This window comes from Garra rufa, chromosome 17 (genome assembly GCF_049309525.1).
Source record: "Garra rufa chromosome 17, GarRuf1.0, whole genome shotgun sequence".
Taxonomy (NCBI): Eukaryota; Metazoa; Chordata; class Actinopteri; order Cypriniformes; family Cyprinidae; genus Garra; species Garra rufa.
In genome coordinates, this window is record NC_133377.1 from 15,320,004 (window position 1) to 15,342,108 (window position 22,105).

Here is a 22,105-nt window from a genome sequence, read left to right on the forward strand (position 1 = left end):
CAATCAGCCTACCTTTATGAAAACACCTACAGTATAGATTGCTTATTGAGATCAAAACAAACTAAATGTGCATGTATTTCCATTTTCTAAGGTTAAAATAATAATGCAGAGCATGTAAATTTCGACATAACATTTTAAGCAGTAAATCAAAAGGTTTTTTTTACTTTTAAGAAGCTTTTAAGATCAGTATCATATTAAACTATTAAATTAAATTATTAAATACACAAATCTTTAGGAAGCAACACAGCAGTAAATCAGAACTGTATGTGCTGTGCTAGACAGTTGCATTTCTTATATTGTTAGATAAGGGAACTAAATAATATAAAAAGGAACTTAAAAAATTATTTGGCAGCCTAAGAGATTTCAACCTTATTCTAAATATATATTGAAATTAAAATATTAGCTTGAGACATTTTTTCATATTTTGTCACAAATTTCACATCACAAATTTAAATTTAATATCCACAGATATAATTAAGTGAATCTAATCTAACGCTTATGGCGTGTTTCAGGCCACTTAATGTTGAAGCGTCAGTGAGAGTGCAGAGCTGATAGTGGGGATGAATAATTAACTACATCTCCCTGATCGTGTGTCAATATCCTCCCGCCAGGTTCAGGTCCAAAGATTATATGCAAAGTAAATCATGTAGAGTGCAGCGATATGAGACACTTTATTTAATGTCAGTCTTCATTGTAAGTCTTCAGTTTAAACACAGTACACCAGGTAAACCACTGAGCACTGCTGGTGTCTTTATTACCGTCTTCAATCCTGATGATCATGTTCCTATTTTATTCTTGACCTAGAAATGGTTGGTAACACATCACTAGATATATATTATGGGCCATTCTACAGAATTGGTGCAAACTTCCTGTCCCACATTAGTAATATGCATTGCTAAGAACTTCATTTGGACAACTTTAAAGTCGATTTTCTCAATATTTTGATTTTTTCTCAGATTGCAGATTTTCAAATATTGTCAAATCATACATCAATGGAAATCTTATTTATTCAGCTTTCAGATTATCTATTAATCTCAATTTCACAAAAATTAACCCTTATTACTGGTTTTGTGGTCCAAGGTCACATATTATATCTTTATAATGCATTATACATAAAGCCTACGGTTACCTAATTGTTTTAGGAATTTTCCAAAAAAAAAAAGTTTTTTTTTTTCCCCTTTCCCAAACACATAAAACATATATATTGAAAATAGTTTTTTGCATTTTTTATTTGACCCATACATCACAATTGCACCATCTTCTTGGAAGACAACAGCATTTCTTTCCCTAATGATCATTGTTTTATTTTGGCCAAAAAGGGCGTTGGTCCGAAAGCAAAGCAGTACAGCACAAAAAGACCACAAGAAATCGTTACAAACAATAACGACAGAGGAAGATTCACAATCATTTCATGAGCCAGCTGTCTGTGTGTGCAGGTCCCACATCTTAAACTCAGACCGCAGAGTAATAATGGCATACACTTTAAGTACGACAAACAGCAGCAGACATAACCAATGCCAGATGAAATTAATTCGACGTGGGACCAATCACACCAAGATTACAAGACTGTGCCAAGTATACAGTATAAATTAAGTACCAATATGATCAACATAACATGCTAGAGGTTAACCTGCTGGAAAAATGTCAATGCTACAACCTCCAGTGAGCTCAGATTTTGACGGCAATAGACACTTGATGGAACAGCATGTACACGTGAACTATGCCGCATGAAGTGATTCGGCTACTAGATGATGAATTTCATGTTTGCAGCTGAAATACTGAGCTAATTGAGAGCTCAGGGAAGGTTTGCATTGCTGATCACAGAAACATTAACATTTAATGCATTACCAGAATGAAATGAGATGAAATTCTGTGGTATAACAGGAATGTGTTAGAGTATACTGCCTACTTATTGTGGTCAAGCAGTTAAGCAGACCTCGCTCACTATTCTGCTATTAAATTTAAGGATGAATCTCAGAAAACATGTCATGAATGTGTCCGGGTCATATTTCTAAATAATTCTAAAACCAAAAGACAGAAAAAAACTACTATATTTAGCAAAGTTATGCCTTTTTTGCTACATTTTCGTGATAATTTAAGACAATTATCATAATAGCAACGGAAAAGAATTTTAAAACAATGTTGTTTAAACAAAGGTTATGCGTTTAACTGTTAAGATTCATTCTTATAATAGATTTTCAGATTTTGGAATAAGGTTTGTACCCAGAGGAAATTCAATTGTATGGAAAACACATTCGTACAGACATTTATTGGCACAGTTTAACACAATGGAAATTTTTTTAAACCCTGAATTTGGGAATGTTAAATGGAAATCTGTCTCGGAGAGCATACCTGTGGCTTCAACACAGTTGAATACAAAGCAGTGTGCTTAATAGAGAGTCCAACGCAGCTGGTTCACATCATGCTGGAAATTAGGGCCTGTGTTTTTAAGGTACCAACACATAAATTTCAGCCCATGGAGAGTTAACCATTTCTAAACGATTCATCAGTGCTAAAAGGCGAATTGGCAATCAGATTCAACTACTGGACACAAAATGATTCTCATATTTCTTGGACTGTGGATTAGCTCAATCTGGAATAAAGGGTTGCTGCCCAGATTAGGTGACCTACTTACTACACATCCAAGCGCTCTGATCCAAACAAGATTAAGACAAATTAGTGGCGTTTAAGCGTCGGAATCAAAGAGGACACAAGAGAGGAGATAAACAAGATCATCTAAACAAAAGCACAAAGGAATGAACGAGTGACCGGGGCTCAGTTTGAGGGTAAATTTGGTGGTACAGAGTGAGCGTGTGCTTTTCTGTTGATTGTTTTTGGCATGTGGCATGGCATTGAGACATCGAAGGCAGGCGCCGCCAGCGGAGCAGAGGGGGACAGGCAGGCCTCCCTTTGGGAATGTGGACATGGACCAGGGGAGGGAAGAGGATGATGGTTGCTACCAGGTTTGGCTCTCATTCGATCTTCAGAAACTGGTCCACTGTGTCTGCCTCCACCGCCTCAGAAAACATCTCGTAGTTCTGAAAGGAAGAGAAACAAACACAGTGTGACTTTTTAGTATGCAGCATCTCAGTACACCCTTCACATTTCAGCAACCATTTTAGTATTCCTTCTCAAGGGACAATCGTATGGAAATGAAACTCGGATATATTTTAGAGTAGTCAATGTGCAGCTTGTATAGCAGTATAGATTTACTGTCCTCTGAAAATAACTCTTAAAACCTTAAAACCATTTTTAGCTGGTGAAAATACTAGTGTTCCAATCATTTTGGCCACCACTGGAAATATAAAGATATTTGCATAAAAGAAACCAATTATATTTAAAAGAAAAATTAATCAAGAACATTAGTAACCAAACATCTGTTGGTAGCCATTGACCTCCATAGTATATTTTTTTTTTTCATACTACAGAAGTGAATGGGAACCAAAACTGTTCCCAACATTCAGCATTCAAAATATCTTCTTCCACAGAAAAGTAAGTCATACAGGTTTGAAACAACATGAGGGTATGATGACAGAATTTCCATTTTTTTGGTGAAATTTCCCTTTAACAAAAATGCTCATGACGTGTCCAACGTGTACGACTTACTTTCTTCTGTGGAACAAAAAAGAAGATATTCAGAAGCATGTTGGGAACCAAACAGTTTTGGTTCCTGAAAATGTAAGTAAATAGGAACCAATTTTTGGGGGGATATCAACAGGCTTCGAAATATCTTGTTTTGTGTTTAAAGAAAGAAAGTCATACAGGTTTGAAACAAAATGAGGGTGAATAAGGGTGGACTATCCCTTTAAGTAAACTAAAAAAGACAACTGTAAGATTTTACCAATTTGTTCATTGTTCTTAAGAGAATTTGATGCTTCACAATTGCTGTGAAGTTTAATTTGCGCTTGTCTTCACTTGAAGCCAAGAATTTTAGTAATAAAGACATCATTTTGGTCTGCTAGTCCCACAAACCATCATTTGGTTTTGAAAGTCTAGCACGGTCTAAATTTATGTCTAATGGATTGTGATGACATGAAATTTTATGGCGCTTGACAGTTCTCATGTACTTTTAAATAATGTGGAACGAAATTGAAAATTATATTGTTCAAAAATGCAGCTCAACAGAAGAAAATATGTCTAATGGATTGTAATGACATGAGGGTGAATTTTCATCTTATTAAAGTAATTATTGCTTTAAAGCGACAGGTTACCCAAAAATAAAAAATTCTGTCATTAATTTCTCACCCTCATGTCCTCATTCCAAACTCGTAAGACCTTTGTTCACCTTCGCAACCCAAACTGTTATTTTAGATTAAATTCAAGAGCTTTCTGACTCTACATACAGTGCCTTGTGAAATTATTCATATCCCTTAATTTTTTTCACATTTTGTTATGTTGCAGCATTATATTAAACTACTTTAAATTACTTTTTTTCCCACATCAATCTACACTCCCTACTCCATAATGGCAAAGCAAAAAATAGGTTTTTAACAATTGTGCAAATTTATTAGAAATAAAAAAACTGAAAAGATCCCGTTGCATAAGTATTCATACCCTTTTCTGGGACACTCGAAATTTAGCTCAGGAGCGTTCATATTGCTTCTAGATGTTACTACACTTGGAGTGGAGTTTAACTGTGGCAAATTCATTTGAATGAGTATGATTTAGAAAGACACACACCTCTCAGAAAAGGTCTAAGGTCTTGCGTTAAGGCAATGATCTAGGGAAGAGTTCAGAAAAAAAAAAATCTGCTGCATTGAAGGTTCACAGAAGCATTCTCCATAATGGAAGACGATTGCAACAACTAGGACTCTAGAAAATGTCTGCCAGCCCCCATCCAAGCTGACAGATCTTGAGAGGTGAAAAGGTGAGGCAAAGAATGGCAGATAATTGACAAATGCAGATGTGCAAAGCTTGTCACATCATACCCAGAAAGACTTGAGGCTGTAAAGGTGCTTCAACTATATACTGAGTTAAGGGTATGAATACTTATGTAACGTACTTATTTCAGTGTTTTATTTTTAATACATTTGTAAAATTTGCAAAGCTGGTTTTTGCTTTGTCATTATTACGGTGTATGGAGTGTAAATTGATGTGGGGAAAAACGAATTTAAAGCAGTTTAACATAATGCTGCAACAAAACGAAATGTGAAAAAAAATGAAGGGGGTATGAATACTTTTGCAAGGCACTGTAGATGCAAATGAAATGTTTCCAGATCCAGAAACATAGCAAGGACATCATTAAAGTAGTCCATGGGACATCAGTGGTACAACAATTATTTTATGAAGCTATGATAATACTTTTTGTGCGCAAGGAAAATCAACGACTGCAGCATGCATTGTGAACACGTGTCCAAGACAGACAGAGAAAAGAAGATTAAAGTTGTTATTTGTGAACAATAGCTTCATAACATTATGGTTAAACCACTGATGTCGCATGGAAATACCTTTCTGGGCCTTAAATGTGTCAGGCTCTCAGATTTCATAAAAAAATATCTTAATTTGTGCTCTGAAGATGAACAAAGGTCTTATGGGTTTGGAAAGACATGAGGATGAGTAATTAATGACAGAATTTTCCTTTTTGGCTGAACTCTCTCTTTAAAGGTTTAAGTTCAATCCAAAAACACCCTTCTGCCAGTTCTCCTTACCCCACAGTACTGGTCTTCATTGAATATCTGAGGTGGGATGGCCGTGGGGTTGCCAGATTTGCTCCTCATCTCATCCCGAAAAGCACCGCCCACAGAGATGTCAATCAACTCATACTTGATGCTCTTACTATCCAAAATACGCATCACCTCTGCCTGCTGAGATTTGACCTGGGAAAAACAAGGCAGTAAGTAACTGTACTTTCCTATTTCTGGCATTGCACTTTTGTTAAATAACTGAACTGACCTGCTGTCTCATTTGCATTTGTCAAGTCACCACTAACATTATTCAAATTTAGCTCAAGATTCAAAGACCGCTCCAAGAGAGCAAACTATAAATGAAGCATTTCCTCAATGAAATACTTAACAAGCCAATACTAATAAAAACTTGAATGAATCTTTACGCTACTTCCTGACAAGTCACATGATCATATGAGAACATTATGGAGGAAGTTTATTCATCTATAGCCATGCAGAAATAATATGCTAAACATTATGCTTTTTTTACCAACCAAATCAAACCATGAAAAGGTGTAGAAAAGTCTACTTTGCTTTTAGCAGCCTTTTTTTAACCACAAAATGCTGAGTTGATGATTAATAATGAAACACTATGTGGCAAAGCTATATTCAGGAAGTTGGGTCATATCTGCAAAAGCCACACCTTGAGCAGGACACCAGTTAAAAATTAAACAATAACCTACATTAAAATGGTAAAAGATGATTAGATAATGAATTTCAATGCAAATCTCACACATTAAACCCTTATGTCACCCTTATTTAAAACTTTGTATGCATGTCTTACATTATTTCATTTGCTTTGTGTGCACATTAAATACTGATTGCAAGCACTATATTTGCTATTACTATGTTAGTTGTAACATGCAAGTATATTGTGATCTTAACATGGTGGCACCCATTAGGGGGCGACCCCACTCCATTCACAATAATTCATTTTAATAACATTTCTCAAAAGTGTGTTCGTTTCATATCGACTAAAACTTTAACAAACAAGTACACTTTTAATATTTTCTGCTTCTCACATAATTTGTAGCCGCGCTTTTAGAAAATAACAAAATCTGTCGTAAATCAAAACGCATTTTTGCTTTATTCATAACAGATGTGCATAAAGCTGCAATGCAACTGTATCGTGCAACTCCTCTAAAGCTATACATCGATTAAATCCCATTTGCTATCATGTTGCGTGCAGGATTTAAAGAGGACGTTTATATTTCTTTATAAACTAACAGTTTATAAAGCTCACACTCATGCACCATTAGTGAAAGAACAACTACATCCAACACAGACAACATGACTTCCGCTCTCAATCCAATGCACATCATCCCTTCAACCTGCCTACAGATCCAGAATCTACAAACAACTGCGTGTTGCAATCACTTAAAACGTTCGAGAGCCACAATAATGACTTAGAAGGCGTAGAAATGCACTACTATGTCGCAATCGCGTTGAAATGTGGCAAGATGTATGGTAACGGAGCAGTTGGGTGTGTCTAGAAGCCTAATCCTCCATTTCAAATGTATTTAACTCTGCATTCTTCGCATGCACTGCTCGCTTACCGAGTTTGCATGGCCACAGGTTTATACTCACCTCTCTCGATGCAGTAACAGTGGTGTAATACAGTTTGATGCCCATAGCGGTGGATCGTAATGTGCCTTTGTGTGTCTGGAGGCGATCAGTTCCCGTTCTCTTGCTCTACAGTCGCTGTTTCACCACTGACACCAGCCTAGTCACTCATTTAAAGAGACAGCGCCTTATTTCTGCATAAGGAAATACGATGAAAATTAAATTGGAGGCCTTTGTTTTCCTCATGAACAAATGTGTAAACCGTTGGTTTACAATAATTACCAATAACACTCGGTCATTTAAAAAAAAATATATATATATATATTACAAAAATACATGTTATTTTTTGTCTTTGTTAAAGGAGTAGTTCACTTTCAGAACAAAAATTTCCAGATAATGTACACATAATGTCTTTCTTTCTTCAGTTGTAAGGAAATTGTTTTTTGAGGAAAACATTTCAGAATTTCTCTCCATATAATGGACTTCTATGGTGCCCCCGTGTTTGAACTTCCAAAATGCAGCTTCGAATGGCTCTAAACGATCACAACCAAGGAAAGAAGGGTCTTATCTAGCAAAACGATTGGTTATTTTCTAAAAAAAAAAAAAAAAAAAAAAAAAAAAAAAAACTATTTATATGATTTTTAACCTCAAATGCATGTCTTGTCTAGCTCTGTGTGTACTCTGTGTAGAGTTTAAAAAGTAGGGCTGCACGATTAATCGCATGAGATTGTGAGCGCGATTTGGCGTAGCTTGTCAGTGATTTACGGCTCTGTGTATTAATTGCCGCTCCAGCTGAACGCACGTGATGGAGATTTACTACTAATCAAAGTACCGGCTTCATTGACTAAACGCGCCTCATAATCGCATTCGATTTATCGTGCAGCCCTATTAAAAAGTATATGAATTGTAAATGTTTTTAGAAAATAACCGATCGTTTTGCTAGATATGACCCTTCTTCCTCGGCTGGGATCATTTAGAGCCGTTTGAAGCTGCATTTAAGCTGCATTTTGGATGTTCAAACTTGGGGGCACCATAGAAGTCCATTATATGGAGAGAAATCCTGAAATGTTTTCCTCAAAAAACAATTTCTTTACACCTGAAGAAAGAAAGACATAAACATCTTGAATGACAAGGGGGTGAGTACATTATCTGTAATTTTTTGTTGTGAAAATGAACTATTCCTTTAACTATGGGGAATGGATTCTCAAAATTTGTTGTATTAACAAAAATTGGGTTTTCACAATGCTTCATCAATCGGCCACTGAAGGAAACTCGCATGTTTTGCTGATTATTTCTGCTGAAAATGGTAAATTATTATGTTTTAGTCTGTACTAACTGGTCGGACCTGGAAAAACATTTGGAGTACTGCCAAAAGTTTTAACAAATCAAGGAGAAGTGGGCAAAAAACTGAGGAACACAAGGCATTTTTGGATTGCCAAACTGAACCAGGATTTCCAACGGAAGAATCTTGACAACATTCGTGTTTGTTCAGATAATTTCCAGTCAGGTAGGCCTAGGTGAAATATTAGGCTGAAGTATAATGAAATAAACCAACAGCCTGAGGCGTGATAAAGCAACTGTTGCAAATCACTGTGTCAGTATTAGGGGTGTGCAATATTGACAAAAAAATATAATGTCTATATTTTCTGGGATTTTATCGATAGAAATAATTAGACAATATTTTACTGAGTGTGTTATTGTGCTGATACTGTGGACAGCTGACTCCAAAATTTTTTGATATATTCTAGTGGTGGGCCGTTATCGGCGTTAACGTGCTGCGTTAACGTAAGACTCTTATCAGGCGATAAAAAAAATATCGCCGTTAATCTATTCTCAGTTGGGTTGGGAGCTGGGTCTAAACTATGCAAGATATGATGACTTTCATCTTGATATTTCTGCACGGATGACGCATACCTAGTTGAATTGCACTGTAGGGGGCGAGAACGAGTCTTCAACTTCTGTGAAATGACCACATCAAATGAGACGTGCAAACATGGATGCAGCTATGAAGCCGCTTCAGGGCAGGTGCGTGCGTTGCTAGACCCTTTTTTCCTAGACCCAGTGAAAATCTGCTGTGCCCCATTAAAATCTCAAGTTTGAGTTATAATTTACTTTGATAATCCCGAAATAAAGACATTAAACTATATGCAACAACTGAATTGACGCTTCTAAAAGCAACGCAGTTTAATGGAAGACTATGCACGCAGAAATCCATGCCGGTGCGCGTCTGTGTATTTAACGGCAACGCGCACGTCGTGCAGCCTTTTGCGCAGAAGTACTTGGTTACACAAGTTTGTATAGTTAATTATGTTGTAAATGCAATTGTCAAGCAGTTTGTGATGCATTTTGGAAACAGGAGATGAGCGCCTGATCTAATGCGCCACCTGGCCCGTTCTCAAAGACTTACTTTTAGTCATTATTTGGGTAGCACACATATTCTGAATGCCTTCAGCAGAATTCAAATTAGCCATTTTAATCTAGATTAATCTAGATTAATTCCAAGATTTAATCTAGATTAATCTAGATTTAAAAAATTAATCTATGCCCACCCCTAATATATTCATATTCTGTGGTCGGTTCACAGCAGTGATAGAAATTAATCTTTCCAATAAGTTTAAAATATATATATTTAACATTTTATGGGCATTTTTACATTTATAAAGCCTTTATTTACTTTTTTTTTTCTAAAATTGTGCATCATCTTAGTGCCAGTTATAATAATAATACCTTTAGGCTGTTACTAAACAAATGAAATCAGTATCAACAAAATTAGTATTGAAGAAGTTACATATGAAATGGCATTTAGATGTACATTTACACGTTAATGCAGCTCAAAGGGACAGGACATGGAATGCTTTAACCTGCAGTTACAAATGCATAAATAATGTTTAAATGTTTTAATCATGAAATATTAAATACTGATATTTGAAATTATTTTTTAAATAAAAAGATTTTAAATGTGACATTAAAACCGCCAATAGGTGGCAGCAAATTACTGTTAAGTGAGTCATTGTGGCTGTGTTTGGAATTATTTTTGTCGGGGAAATAGAGCAAAACAGCCAATATGGTGTCTAAAACATAGGTCACTTGATATTAACTTTGTTTATTGAACTGTTGTATACACATCTGTAACCATGCTGATTTTTTGAGAAAAAAACAGCACTCTTTATGTGATATTGATTAAGAAATAATATAAATGTATATATGTTTTCTGCCCCCTTATCTTGAATTATGTGATCATTCTTAATGCATATATTAATTCATGCAGTGCATTAATTCATGCAGTTGAACGCACTCTGAAGTAAGTCTAACTAGACTTTATCATATAGTCGCATATGCGTGCACTCAGTAGGTGTGTTTTGTTTGGTTTTTGCAATACTCTATAATGTCATAATGTCTCATGAGGTCTGTTTTTGTGCTAACCCTGCACAGATTTAGCTTGAATGAACTTTCCCAAGAAATTAATGATTGAACAATGAACACAGAAAAAGTAAGCCACCAAACTGGCTAGTGATTTGACAGCATTACCCACCACAGCTGACTTTTACCCGCATTTGGAGGGTTGGCGGGTATTCATTTCAAAAACTGTTTACCACCTATTATCTTTAGTTTGTCAAAAATATTGCATCCTTTACTGATTACTACGTCTCTATATGATTAGTAGCTTCCACATGTTTTTATCCCCTGTGGTTTAGAGCATAAATTACCAGAACAGTGTACATTAACCGTGCAATCCATGCTGTTGTTTACATCTGAGTATCTCCAATATGGCCGTGTATCCGGGTAACTGACCAAATTGTGTCAAAAATGCAAACCTTCTTTACAGACAATAAAGGCTATTTTGTTTTTGCAGTATTCTCCCTGTTGAAAAGACAGCTGGTTAGGTAGGTTTCGATGTTGGTTTATGTTGGTCCTTAGCTGGTTTATGCTGGTCCTTTGCTGTTTTATGCTGGTCCTTAGCTGCTCATGTTGCTGGTCAATGATCAGCATAAACCAGCAAATGACCAGCATAAACCAGCATACCAGCATCAAAACCTACCTAACCAGCATATGCTTTTTTTTTTTTACAGGGGTTAGATTTTATTGGACATGTTTGATGTAAATACATGAAAGGATAGTTCACCCAAAAAGTCCTTCATTTGTTCTGTTGAGCCACAGCAGAAGTAGAAGTCGAAGAAAAAGTTGAAGAAGCAGAACCCATTGAAGTCGAAGTTGAAGAAAAAAAATCAAAAAAGCAGAAGCCATAGAAGTCAAAGAAAAAGTCTAAGAAGCAGAAACCATATAAGTCGAAGAAGTGGAAGTCAAAGAAAAAGTCGAAGAAGCAGAAGCCATAGAAGTTCGAAGTTGAAGTCGAAGAAAAAGTCGAAGAAGCAGAAGCCATAGAAATGAAAGAAGCAGAAGTCGAAGGAAAAAATCAAAGAAGCAGAAGCCATAGAAGTCGAAGAACAAGTCGAAGAAGCAGAAGCCATAGAAGTTAAAGAAGTAGAAATCGAAGAAAAAGTTGAAGAAACACAAGCCATAGAAGTCGAAGAAGCAGAAGCCATAGAAGTCAAAGAATTAGAAACCGAAGAAAAAGTCGAAGAAGCAGAAGCCATAGAAGTCAAAGAATTAGAAATCGAAGAAAAAGTCGAAGAAGCAGAAGCCATAGAAGTCGAAGAATTAGAAGTCTAAGAAGCAGAAGTTGAAGAAGCAGAAGCCATAGAAGTCGAAGAAGTAGAAATCGAAGAAAAAGTCGAAGAAGCAGAAGCCATAGAAATGAAAGAAGCAGAAGTCGAAGGAAAAAAATCAAAGAAGCAGAAGCCATAGAAGTCGAAGAACAAGTCGAAGAAGCAGAAGCCATAGAAGTTAAAGAAGTAGAAATCAAAGAAAAAGTTGAAGAAACACAAGCCATAGAAGTCGAAGAAGCAGAAGCCATAGAAGTCGAAGAAGTAGAAATCGAAGAACAAGTCGAAGAAGCAGAAGCCATAGAAGTCGAAGAATTAGAAGTCTAAGAAGCAGAAGTTGAAGAAGCAGAAGCCATAGAAGTCGAAGAAGTAGAAATCGAAGAAAAAGTCGAAGAAGCAGAAGCCATAGAAGTCAAAGAATTAGAAATCGAAGAAAAAGTAGAAGAAGCAGAAGCCATAGAAGTCAAAGAATTAGAAGTCTAAGAAGCAGAAGTTGAAGAAGCAGAAATCGAAGAACAAGTCGAAGAAGCAGAAGCCATAGAAGTCGAAGAAGTAGAAATCAAAGAAAAAGTCGAAGAAGCAGAAGCCATAGAAGTCGAAGTCGACAAAATGTCGAAGAAGCAGAAGCCATACAGTCGAAGAAGTAGGACCAGCATAAACCAGCATCAAAACCTACCTAACCAGCATATGCTGTTTTTTTCAACAGGGGTAAGATTTTATTGGACATAATCTTTAATGTATACATGAAGGGATAGTTCACCCAAAAAGTCCTTAATTTCTTCTGTTGAAGAATATATTTTGAAGAATGTTGGAAACCAAACATCGACTTCCATAGTATTTTTCCCCCATACTTTGGAAGTCACTGGGAACCATGAACAGTTTTATTACCAACATTCTTCAAAATATCCTCTTTTATGTTCAACAGAAACTTAAGGGTGAGTAAATAATGACAGAATTTTTATTTTTTGGTGCTTTTTGTTTATGGTAACAACCTTGTAAACTCTGTCATTAATAACAAAATTATCCTTTTAGGAATTGAATACTTCATCTCCTCCATCTGCTTTTTTAAAATACTCATCACTTTTTCCATGATTTTATCCATGAAACAACTGACTTTATGGAAACTGTTGAACCACAGCATGTTTCCTTTCCAAACACATCCCTATTTAGAACTATGTCATAGAATGGAATATTACGTGAATATCCTTTCTTTATTATTCCCCTCGACATTCAATGGCAAAGAGGGACTTATTATTAATATGTGAGTTGTTTCTAACATATTTTGTTGATATTTCCCTTTTTTCCCTTGAGATCACTTCTCGGGTTTGGTTTCAGAAATTACTCAACACAGCTAACTAATAGTTTTACTATACTAAACTACACAATTCTTTCACATTTCCTAACAAGAAAAACAGGAAAGTAGGTGAACAGACATGCACATGTGTACATTGACCCAAATGCCCATAGTAACAGCTCTAAAAGAGGAAGTTCCTCCCTCAGATAAAGTTTATCAGTGTGTTGGCAGGAGGGAGTTTGCTCCAGTCCAGTCACAGCCCCAGGAAACTGTCAACGGTTTCCTTTGGAACAGTCCACAAGGGACATTCAAGTTCTGCATGCATAGCCTGTTTTCTGACCTTTTCACATTTGTGTAAATAAAGAAGAGCTGACCACTCCAAAGTAAACACAAGAGGGCAGTATAGCATCACTTTGAGGGGTTTTATATAAACCACATGACCACCTCCAAACAAGGTGGCCTTTCTTTCATAGAATGTTCTAGTGAGGCCTAGATTTGTGAGATAAAGGGATGAAAGCACTTAGTGAACAAGAGTATGGATTCAAAAATTTGTCTATAATTCATGAGCAGTTAAACTGCACATCTGCATGTTCACAATTCTTTGAAATTAATGGTCACATTATTTATGACCCTGGACCACAAAACCATTCTTAAGTAGCGTGGGTATATTTGTAGCAATAGCCAACAATACATTGTATGGGTCAAAATTATCGATTTTTCTTTTGTGCCAATTATCAGATATTACATAAGGATCATGTTCCATAAAGATATTTTGTGAATATATCAAAACTTTTTAATTAGTAATATGAAGGTCTTTGACTTCAACATTTTTTACTTCTATAGCTTCTGCTTGTTTGATGTTTTTTGTTTCTTTGACTTCTACTTATTCAACTTCTATGGCTTCTGCTTCTTTGATCTTTTTTCTTTGACTTTGACTTCTATGGCTTTTGCTTCTTAGATTTTTTTTTTCGACTTCTACTTCTTTGTTTTCTTTGGCTTCTGCTTTTGCTTTTTAACTTTTTCTTTGACTTCTACTTCTTCGACTTCTATGGCTTCTACTTTGACTTCTATGGATTCTGCTTCTTTGACTTTTTCTTCAACTTCTATGGCTTCTGTTTCTTCAAGTTTTTTTTTTTCCGACTACTACTTTGACTTCTACGGTTTCTGCTTCTTTTACTTTTTCATTGAATTCTACTTCGACTTCTATGGCTTCTGCTTCTTTGATTTTTTTCTTTGACTTCTACTTTTTCTACTACTTCTATGGCTTCTATTTCTTCGACTTTTTCTTTGACTTCTACTTTTTTGACTTCTTGTATAGCTTCTGCTTCTTTGACTTCTACTTCTTCGACTTTTTCTTCAACTTACTTCTTTGACTTCTTCTATGGCTTCTGCTTCTTCAATTTTTTTCTTTGACTTCTTCTATGCACTCAAAAAAATAAGTCATTGGATGAACTCAATTTAATTGAGGGCAGGATTTCCATCCAATAAATATGTGTGACCCCAACTCATAAAAAACAAATTCATGCAATAAAATGTAATTGAGTTGGGCCAACTCAATTTGATCAAATATAGTTTCAATGAAATTGATACGTTTATGAAGTAATTATTTTATGCTTGTTGAACTCAATCTAAAACATTTAACTGGAAAACAAATAACTAGGCAGAAATTCTTCTACACTCAAAAAATGATACATTGGATTTACTTAACTTTAGGCATTAACCAACTTATTAGGCATTAGCCATAAGATGGCTTTGTTACATTCATGGCATGCCCAAAGTAGTTGTTTATTTTATTATTAAAACAACTTTAACTTATGTTATCAGGTCCTCAACCCAAGCACATGCTCTATGCATTCACCACAATGGTAACCCCCAAAAACACTACCATACCAGAAACTGTTTTAAATACAAACATAAAAGAACATTAAACATTAACAAGTCTCCCAATTTTATCATTTTATTAAAAAAATGCATAAAATAAAATTTTATTTCAACATTTACTCTCCTTATCCAGCCGTGTGCAAAGCATGATGGGAAGGGGAAATCCACTTCCTAGTTACACAAGTAAAATAATTTATCTACTCTCAACTCTACTTAATTGAAATACGTTCTTTCAAAATGAAAATATTGAGTTGAACCAAAACGAAACTGTTTCAAATCAGTTTAACACAATGCAATTGTTTAAATGGGAAACCTAACACAATGGTGTTAAATGAAAAATATATTTTTTAATTAACTCTACAGTGTGGTAGAATCATTTTTTTCTTCTATGGCTTCTGCTTCTTAATTTTTTGTTTGTTTGTGCAATGTGTCTTACTACTCTGAGAACTATATCTGCTGGAGGGAAATTCAATGGCAACAGTAAACTTTCATAATTTTTAACAATGTCAAAGGATTATTTCTCCATCCTGCAAGGAGGAGATCTATTGAGAATCTAAATTTTATTGGTCTATGTCAGTGCTCCTTTTCCTTACCTTCCTTTTGTTGGAGAAATTATCCAACTGAATGGCCCAATGTGAAATACCCCAACATCTACAACTATGTGGTGTCCTTAAACACTTTTTTCGGTCGACAGTTATAAAAACTTAGTTTTGTGTTTTTTAGCTTGTTTACTGTGCACCTTGTCTCACAGCAGCTTTTACACATTGTTCTGTTTTGTTATAAGTCAGAAATGACAAGGAGTCAGCTTCCCGCAATACAAAGTCAAAGGAGAGCGTTGAATTGTCTAAGTTCTCTTTCATGTCTTGTTGCGCTTAAAATGACAAATACACACAAGTTTATGTTAAAAACACACAGGATTTACAAAAACGGTTATGTGAAGGTAAACAGGTGGGAAAGAAATTGCATGTTTATATTAGATCTGTGAGGCAGCAGTGTAATATACAGTAAATAAATCCACTGCTCTCTTGTCTCCACTGAAGCTGGGACTCTAAAAAGTGTTCTTTGCTCGAAATGTTATGCAGTTCCCACATAAAACCCCATGGTTCACAAACCCTAGTTTGGGAAATCCTGTAGTTTACTGTTTAGCAGTATTCTAGAATACCAATCAGAAACATAACCATTATCATTCAAACAGACTGACATTGTTTATACACAAAACTGGAATGCAAGTAGGAGTTGGTTTTAAATACTTATTTTTATTCATGGTATTCTGATTCATTGTACACTGGAACATTACTTGCTTTAATTAAGGATCCCAATCAGGACAGACAATCACTAGGAATCCCTTTTACATAAACAGCAAAAGTAGTAACACTTGGGAAAAGGATGGCACAAATGGTAGATGTGGCCAAAGTGTTTCTGCATTGCCTTTCCCTTTATTATCCACATAAATGACCCTGGTTTATACTGTACGTAGGCACTGGTTTGTTTGATTAAAAGCACAATAAAAGTGACTGTTAAGTGCAATAATGCTATAAAGAGAATCAGTACACTGCCCATTCAAAACAATACAAGTAATCTCAATAATACAGTGCTACTGTTTGTTATCAATCACTGTAATAAGAATCACTGAGGTTCATCTAAAATGCTCATTAAGGCACAGCAGTGATCATGACTGCATTGGCAGTATTGTCCAGTTTAGAAGACATAATAAAAATAAGCATCCCAGAATCACGGATATAGAAATTAAGACTGATTGTCATTCATTTTAAATCCCAAAGACAATATGATGACTAACAATATACCTTTGTGAGCTTTTGTTTAAAAAAAGACAGCATTCATAAAATCTACAATTTAGAATTGACATACTTCAAGTAAAATCAGACATTTAAACACCTATGTATATTTTGTCCCTATTCTCAATACTGCACACTGGTTTTCTTTCAGATTTACTTACTGGCTGGTGTGTAACTGAAGTACATTCTTAAAAATAAAGGTGTTTTGACAGGTTCTTGAAGCGATGCCATAGAAGAACCATTTCTTTCTTACCTTTTTATAATCAGAAGAACCTCCTTTTGCCACAAAGAACCTTTTGTGAAACAGAAAGGTTCTTCAGATGTTAAAGGTTCTTTATGGAACATTTAGACAAAAAAGGTTCTTCTATGGCATCCTGAATCAATATTAAAGGGATAGTTCACCTAAAATGAAAATCCTGTCATCATTTGCTCTGAAATATCTCGTTATAAAACCTATATGACTTACTTTCTGCTCTGGAAACAAAAGTCAATGGTCAAAACTATTCATCGAAATATATGACCCTGGACCACAAAACCAGTCATAAGGGTACATTTTTTTTTAATTGAGATTTATACATCAATAAATTCAATTGAATAAATAAGCTTTCCATTGTTGGGATAGTACAATATTTGGCTGAGATACACTCTTAAAAATAAAGATTACTCACAATGCCATTTTTTTGTTTAAATGGTTCCATAAAAAACCTTTAACATCTGAATGTGTCACAAAAGGTTCTTAACCTTATAAAAAGGTAAGAAAGAGATGGTTTTGACTGAATGGCTCTTTGTGGAACCAAAAATGGTTCACGCTTGAAGAACCTTTTAAAGCACCTTTATTTTTAAGAGTGTACAACTATTTGAAAATCTGGAATCGGAGGGTGCAAAAAATATTGAGAAAAATCCCTTAAAGTTGTCTAAATGAAGTTCTTAGCAATGCATATTACTAATAAAAAATGAAGTTTTGATATATTTACGGTAGGAAATTTACAAAATATCTTTATGGAACCTGATCTTGTACTTATTATCCTAATGATTTTAGGCATTAAAAAGATCACTTGGGCCCATACAATGTATTGTTGCCTATTCCTACAAATATAACTATGTTAGTTATGACTGGTTTTGTGGTCTAGGGTATTTTTTTCTTCTGTTGAAGAAAGAAAGTCAGGCTGAGCAAATGATGACAAAATAAAAAAAAAATAAGTGAACTATCACTAACAGAAGCAGATAATTAAAAATACTAACACAAATGATGATTGGTTTGAGCATTAAGCATTTGCTCAAAGTTCAGTCCTTGAACAGCACATATATAAAGCAAACACAGCCATAGTCTGATCCCTAACCAAACACTGTAATTGAATTTGTGATAGGAATGTTTTTACAGGACCAACAAGAATATTGATCCAGAAACATTCAGAATCACTGCTCGCTTGAACAAACCTTTTTATCAGCCCATGACTGTATCTAGCATTAAAGTGCAGGACTATTCCTATTCTTTACCTAGTTTTTTCCCTGTAACCGACTAATCGTTTGACTTTCGTCAGCATATACATGGCTATCAAAGCAGAGGTGATGATTGTTAAAATAAAGAGTGCAACAAAGAACAACGCCTCGCCATCCGAATGGAGTTTTACATATAAGTCTCTTCGGTTGATGTAGTCCAAATATGAAGCGTGGATCTGGCACACCGTGCACAAAACCATCAGCACATGGAATACTTGATGACCCTGACCTAAGAAGTCACAGTGACCTGGAAACCAGCGTTCAGGAACAGGCTGAGTGAAGAAGAAAGCACTGGAAAGAAAAAACACCACCTGGCCGAGGTGAAAGAGCACAGCAGGACTGCTTCTGAAATCGCCTCTTGTACAGGACAGAAACCAGATGAGGAATCGATGAAACACAGGGCTGGTGTCCCAACTGTAAGCGAGGGCCGAAGGCACCACTTGGCTAATTTTACGAACCCAGGAAGGAAGGCTGTAATTGCGATACTTCCCGTAACAGCAACCAAAGCAAGATAAGCAACACAAGAAGCTGGCAATAGGCATGAAGCAACCTCGTACACGTGTGTGCCAACTTTCCTCAATGGCGTAGTAGTAGTGCGCCACTGCGCTCCCAAACTGATACAGCGCCACTCCTACATAATCCAGGTAAAAGAAGCCGTAATGGCAGAGTTCAGATTTCGGTGCCAACAGGTGTGCTGCGGTGCTGAAGGTCAAGTAGCTCGCTGATGACAAGAGCAGGATGAGAAGGGGCCAGGAATGAGGGTCGTTCACGAAATCGACCGTTTCGGTAAACTCTGCAATTTTTGCGAGAACAACCAGTGCTCCGATTAAGTGCGTCCAAACATTTATGGTCTCGTTGTGCCGCTGTAGGAGTGAATGGAAGTAGTATCGCCAGGTCCGGTGGAGCGGCCGGTACCCAGAGTGGATGTAGCGCTCACGGAAAAAACAGGGCACCTCCGTGTCACGCAGGGTGTCTGCGGTGCATGGCAAGGCTTTGGTGAGCATCTGGGGAACTTGTCTCACCTGCTGGAGATTAATGAAGAGTCGGCCGATCCGCTCCATAACAATTGTTGCCATGCTGATCTCTGAAGTACCGGAGGATGGGAATTTACATTCCAGATATCTGAGAATTCAAAGGAAAAATATATGTGAAAGGGAAGAAAAATCATTAATATTTTGCTCATTCTTATGCATTATAGTAAGTAGGGTACAACGGGGCTAAAGACCCCTCTAAACCACTAGATGGCAGAAATTCTATCCAAAACATCCGTTTTTTTAAGATGCAACCTCCCGCTCTCTCTATTGAAACCAACACGGAAGTGATTTAAACTGTCATTCATTGACTGGCCGCTAGAGACTGGCTTCAAACGGGAGTCAATCCCATAGACTCCCCATGTTAAAATGCCCAACATAACAGCAGAAAAAATATGTTTACAGCCTGGTACAAAAAGTGGTTTTGGTCTACATAGCTAATTTTCCCCTTCATGTCAACTGTGAAGGGGGTGAATTTTTGGTATAACAGAATTGTCACAACTTCATAAATTTATTTAAAAAGTAAGTACAATTGCAAAAGTATTCATACCCTTAACTCAGTACTTTTACAGCCTCAAGTCTTTTTGGGTATGATGCAACAAGCTTTGCACATCAGCATTTGGCAATTATCTGCCATTATTCGCCTCACTTCTTCACCTCTAAAGCTCTGTCATCTTGGAGGGGGCAAGCGAGATTTTTCAGGTTTAACCAGAACTGCTTATTTTGGGTTCAAGCCCAGGCTGTGGCAGGGCCACTCAAGGACATTCACAGAGCGGTCTATAAGCATTCCTGCTGTTTTCTTAGGATCAATGTCCTGTTGGAAGGTGAACTTTCTGCCCAGTCTGAGGATCTGAATGCTCTGGACTCGGTTTTTATTAAGGCTATCTCTATATTTTGGTGCATTGAGCTTCTCTTCTACTCTGATGAGTCCCTCAGCCCCTGCCGCTAAAAACAGCCCACTTTACTTTTGGGATGGTACTCTTCAATGCAGTAGAATTTTTTCTGAACTCTTCCCCAGATGTGTGGCTTGATGCAGTTCTGTCTCTGAGCCCCACATGCAGTCTTTTTTACCTCAGGTCTTGGTTTTTGCTCTGATGTGTTAAACCTTTTATTAAGACGTGTGTGCTTTCCAAATCATACCCATTCAACTAAATTCACAGGTTAACTTTACTTGAAGTGTAATAACATTTACAAGCAATATGAGTGCTCCTGACCTAAACTGTCCCAGATAAGGGTATGAATACTTATGCATTGTTTTTATTTTTAATAAATTTGCAAAGACGTTAAAGAACCAGTTTTTGCTTTGCCATTATAGTGTATGGAGTGTAGATTGATGTGGGGGAAAAAAAGTAATTTAAACAGTTTAACATAAGGCAGCAATATAACAAAACTTGAAAAAGAGCTTGAGCTTTTATATCTTAACAACATAACCGCAGTGTGGTTATAATAAAGAGAGGACGCTTTCATCTGCTGGTGTGAAAGCTATAATTATCATCATAGTTATCTTTATGGTTATTGTTCTTATCTTGAACTGCTTTAAAGATGGTTTCTGCTTGATTATTCATGTGTACCACCCAAGCCTAACACTTTCTTAAAATGAGGATGTTTGGTTACACTCATAAATAAAGACAAACAGGAAGCATGCATCTTATATTTTAAGTCACTAACATAACCGTTTTATTACAGATACATTTTTTAAACTATCATTGAAAAAAAAAGACCTTGGGCCTAGCTCTTGCTGCTTAAGAAACATTAAAAGAGGAGACCCAAACTTTGAGTTTGCAATAACTAGGGTATGTATCTTACTATAAAATGTGGAAAACCATGAGAATAAGTAAACAAATGACAAGATTTGTATTAAACCATTAGATAACACATTTTCTTGACACTATAGCAACAGGTGGTCAACAAAGTTACGCCGTCCTTTCTTATTTAAGGAAATCATATTCAGTTCTTTTTGAATCATAGGTTCTTTTGGTGAAACACATGTTGATTCCAGTACGAAAAGATTCAGCATTTCATTCATGCGTGAACAAGAGACGAATTTACTGTCACAAGCACTGCTATACACTGTTATTAAAACGGACTTTCTGTGTCCTAAATTACAATCGGTTGAAATGTAAACGTTCATACGAAAGCTCTCAAGATTGTATTTCATAACATTAACATGCAAACACGCTAGATGCGCTACACATATTAGCGCCAAAAACGACAACAGAATGGAAGAGCACTTCAAAAGATCAAGCTGTTGTTTACCTTGTTTGGTTTCTTCCGCGAATCTTGCACCGAAAATAATTCCCAAGAGGAAACTGACTGAATATTACGTACCCGACCGAGCTGTTCTCTTCCTCATATATGTTTCTCTGTGGTCACGCCTCTTATGCGGCGACACTGAATGAGGGACGCGGTGAAAGATGTCAGATTATTAACGCTTAATCACATTTCTGCGGTCATTTCATGCTAATAGGATTGTTTTGATATTTTGGGTGAAGTTAACATAGATTATGTTCAAACCTAAAGCAGTTTAAGCATTAAAACGGCTATGCATTTTTTTTAACAGAGGCAGATTTGTGCAGTTATTGTTTTAATGCAGAATTTCACTTTGTATCTCAGATGACCAACACATCCAGTCTAGATTCTCGTTTCATCAAGTTCTATCTTTTGTCAGATGGCTTCCACTGTTTTGAAAGAGCTTTTTAACAGAGGCAGATTG

General features: G+C 36.2%; 2 protein-coding genes across 2 annotated transcripts; both read right to left on the bottom strand.

The window, feature by feature from the left end:
* Positions 1–1,211: 1,211 nt before the first annotated feature.
* On the bottom strand, positions 1,212–7,387 carry LOC141289718 (SH3 domain-binding glutamic acid-rich-like protein 3). The gene is made up of 3 exons (XM_073821893.1): positions 7,251–7,387; positions 5,649–5,816; positions 1,212–3,038 (listed from the first exon to the last, which is right to left on the bottom strand). The coding sequence occupies exons 1-3, from the start codon at positions 7,293–7,295 to the stop codon at positions 2,973–2,975; spliced, it is 279 nt and encodes a 92-aa protein (XP_073677994.1). The 5' UTR covers positions 7,296–7,387; the 3' UTR covers positions 1,212–2,972.
* Positions 7,388–16,301: 8,914 nt separating this feature from the next.
* LOC141289651 (membrane progestin receptor alpha-like) lies at positions 16,302–21,748 on the bottom strand. Its single transcript, XM_073821808.1, has 2 exons — positions 21,649–21,748; positions 16,302–19,483 (listed from the first exon to the last, which is right to left on the bottom strand). The coding sequence occupies exon 2, from the start codon at positions 19,435–19,437 to the stop codon at positions 18,355–18,357; it is 1,083 nt and encodes a 360-aa protein (XP_073677909.1). The 5' UTR covers positions 19,438–19,483; positions 21,649–21,748; the 3' UTR covers positions 16,302–18,354.
* Positions 21,749–22,105: the final 357 nt, after the last annotated feature.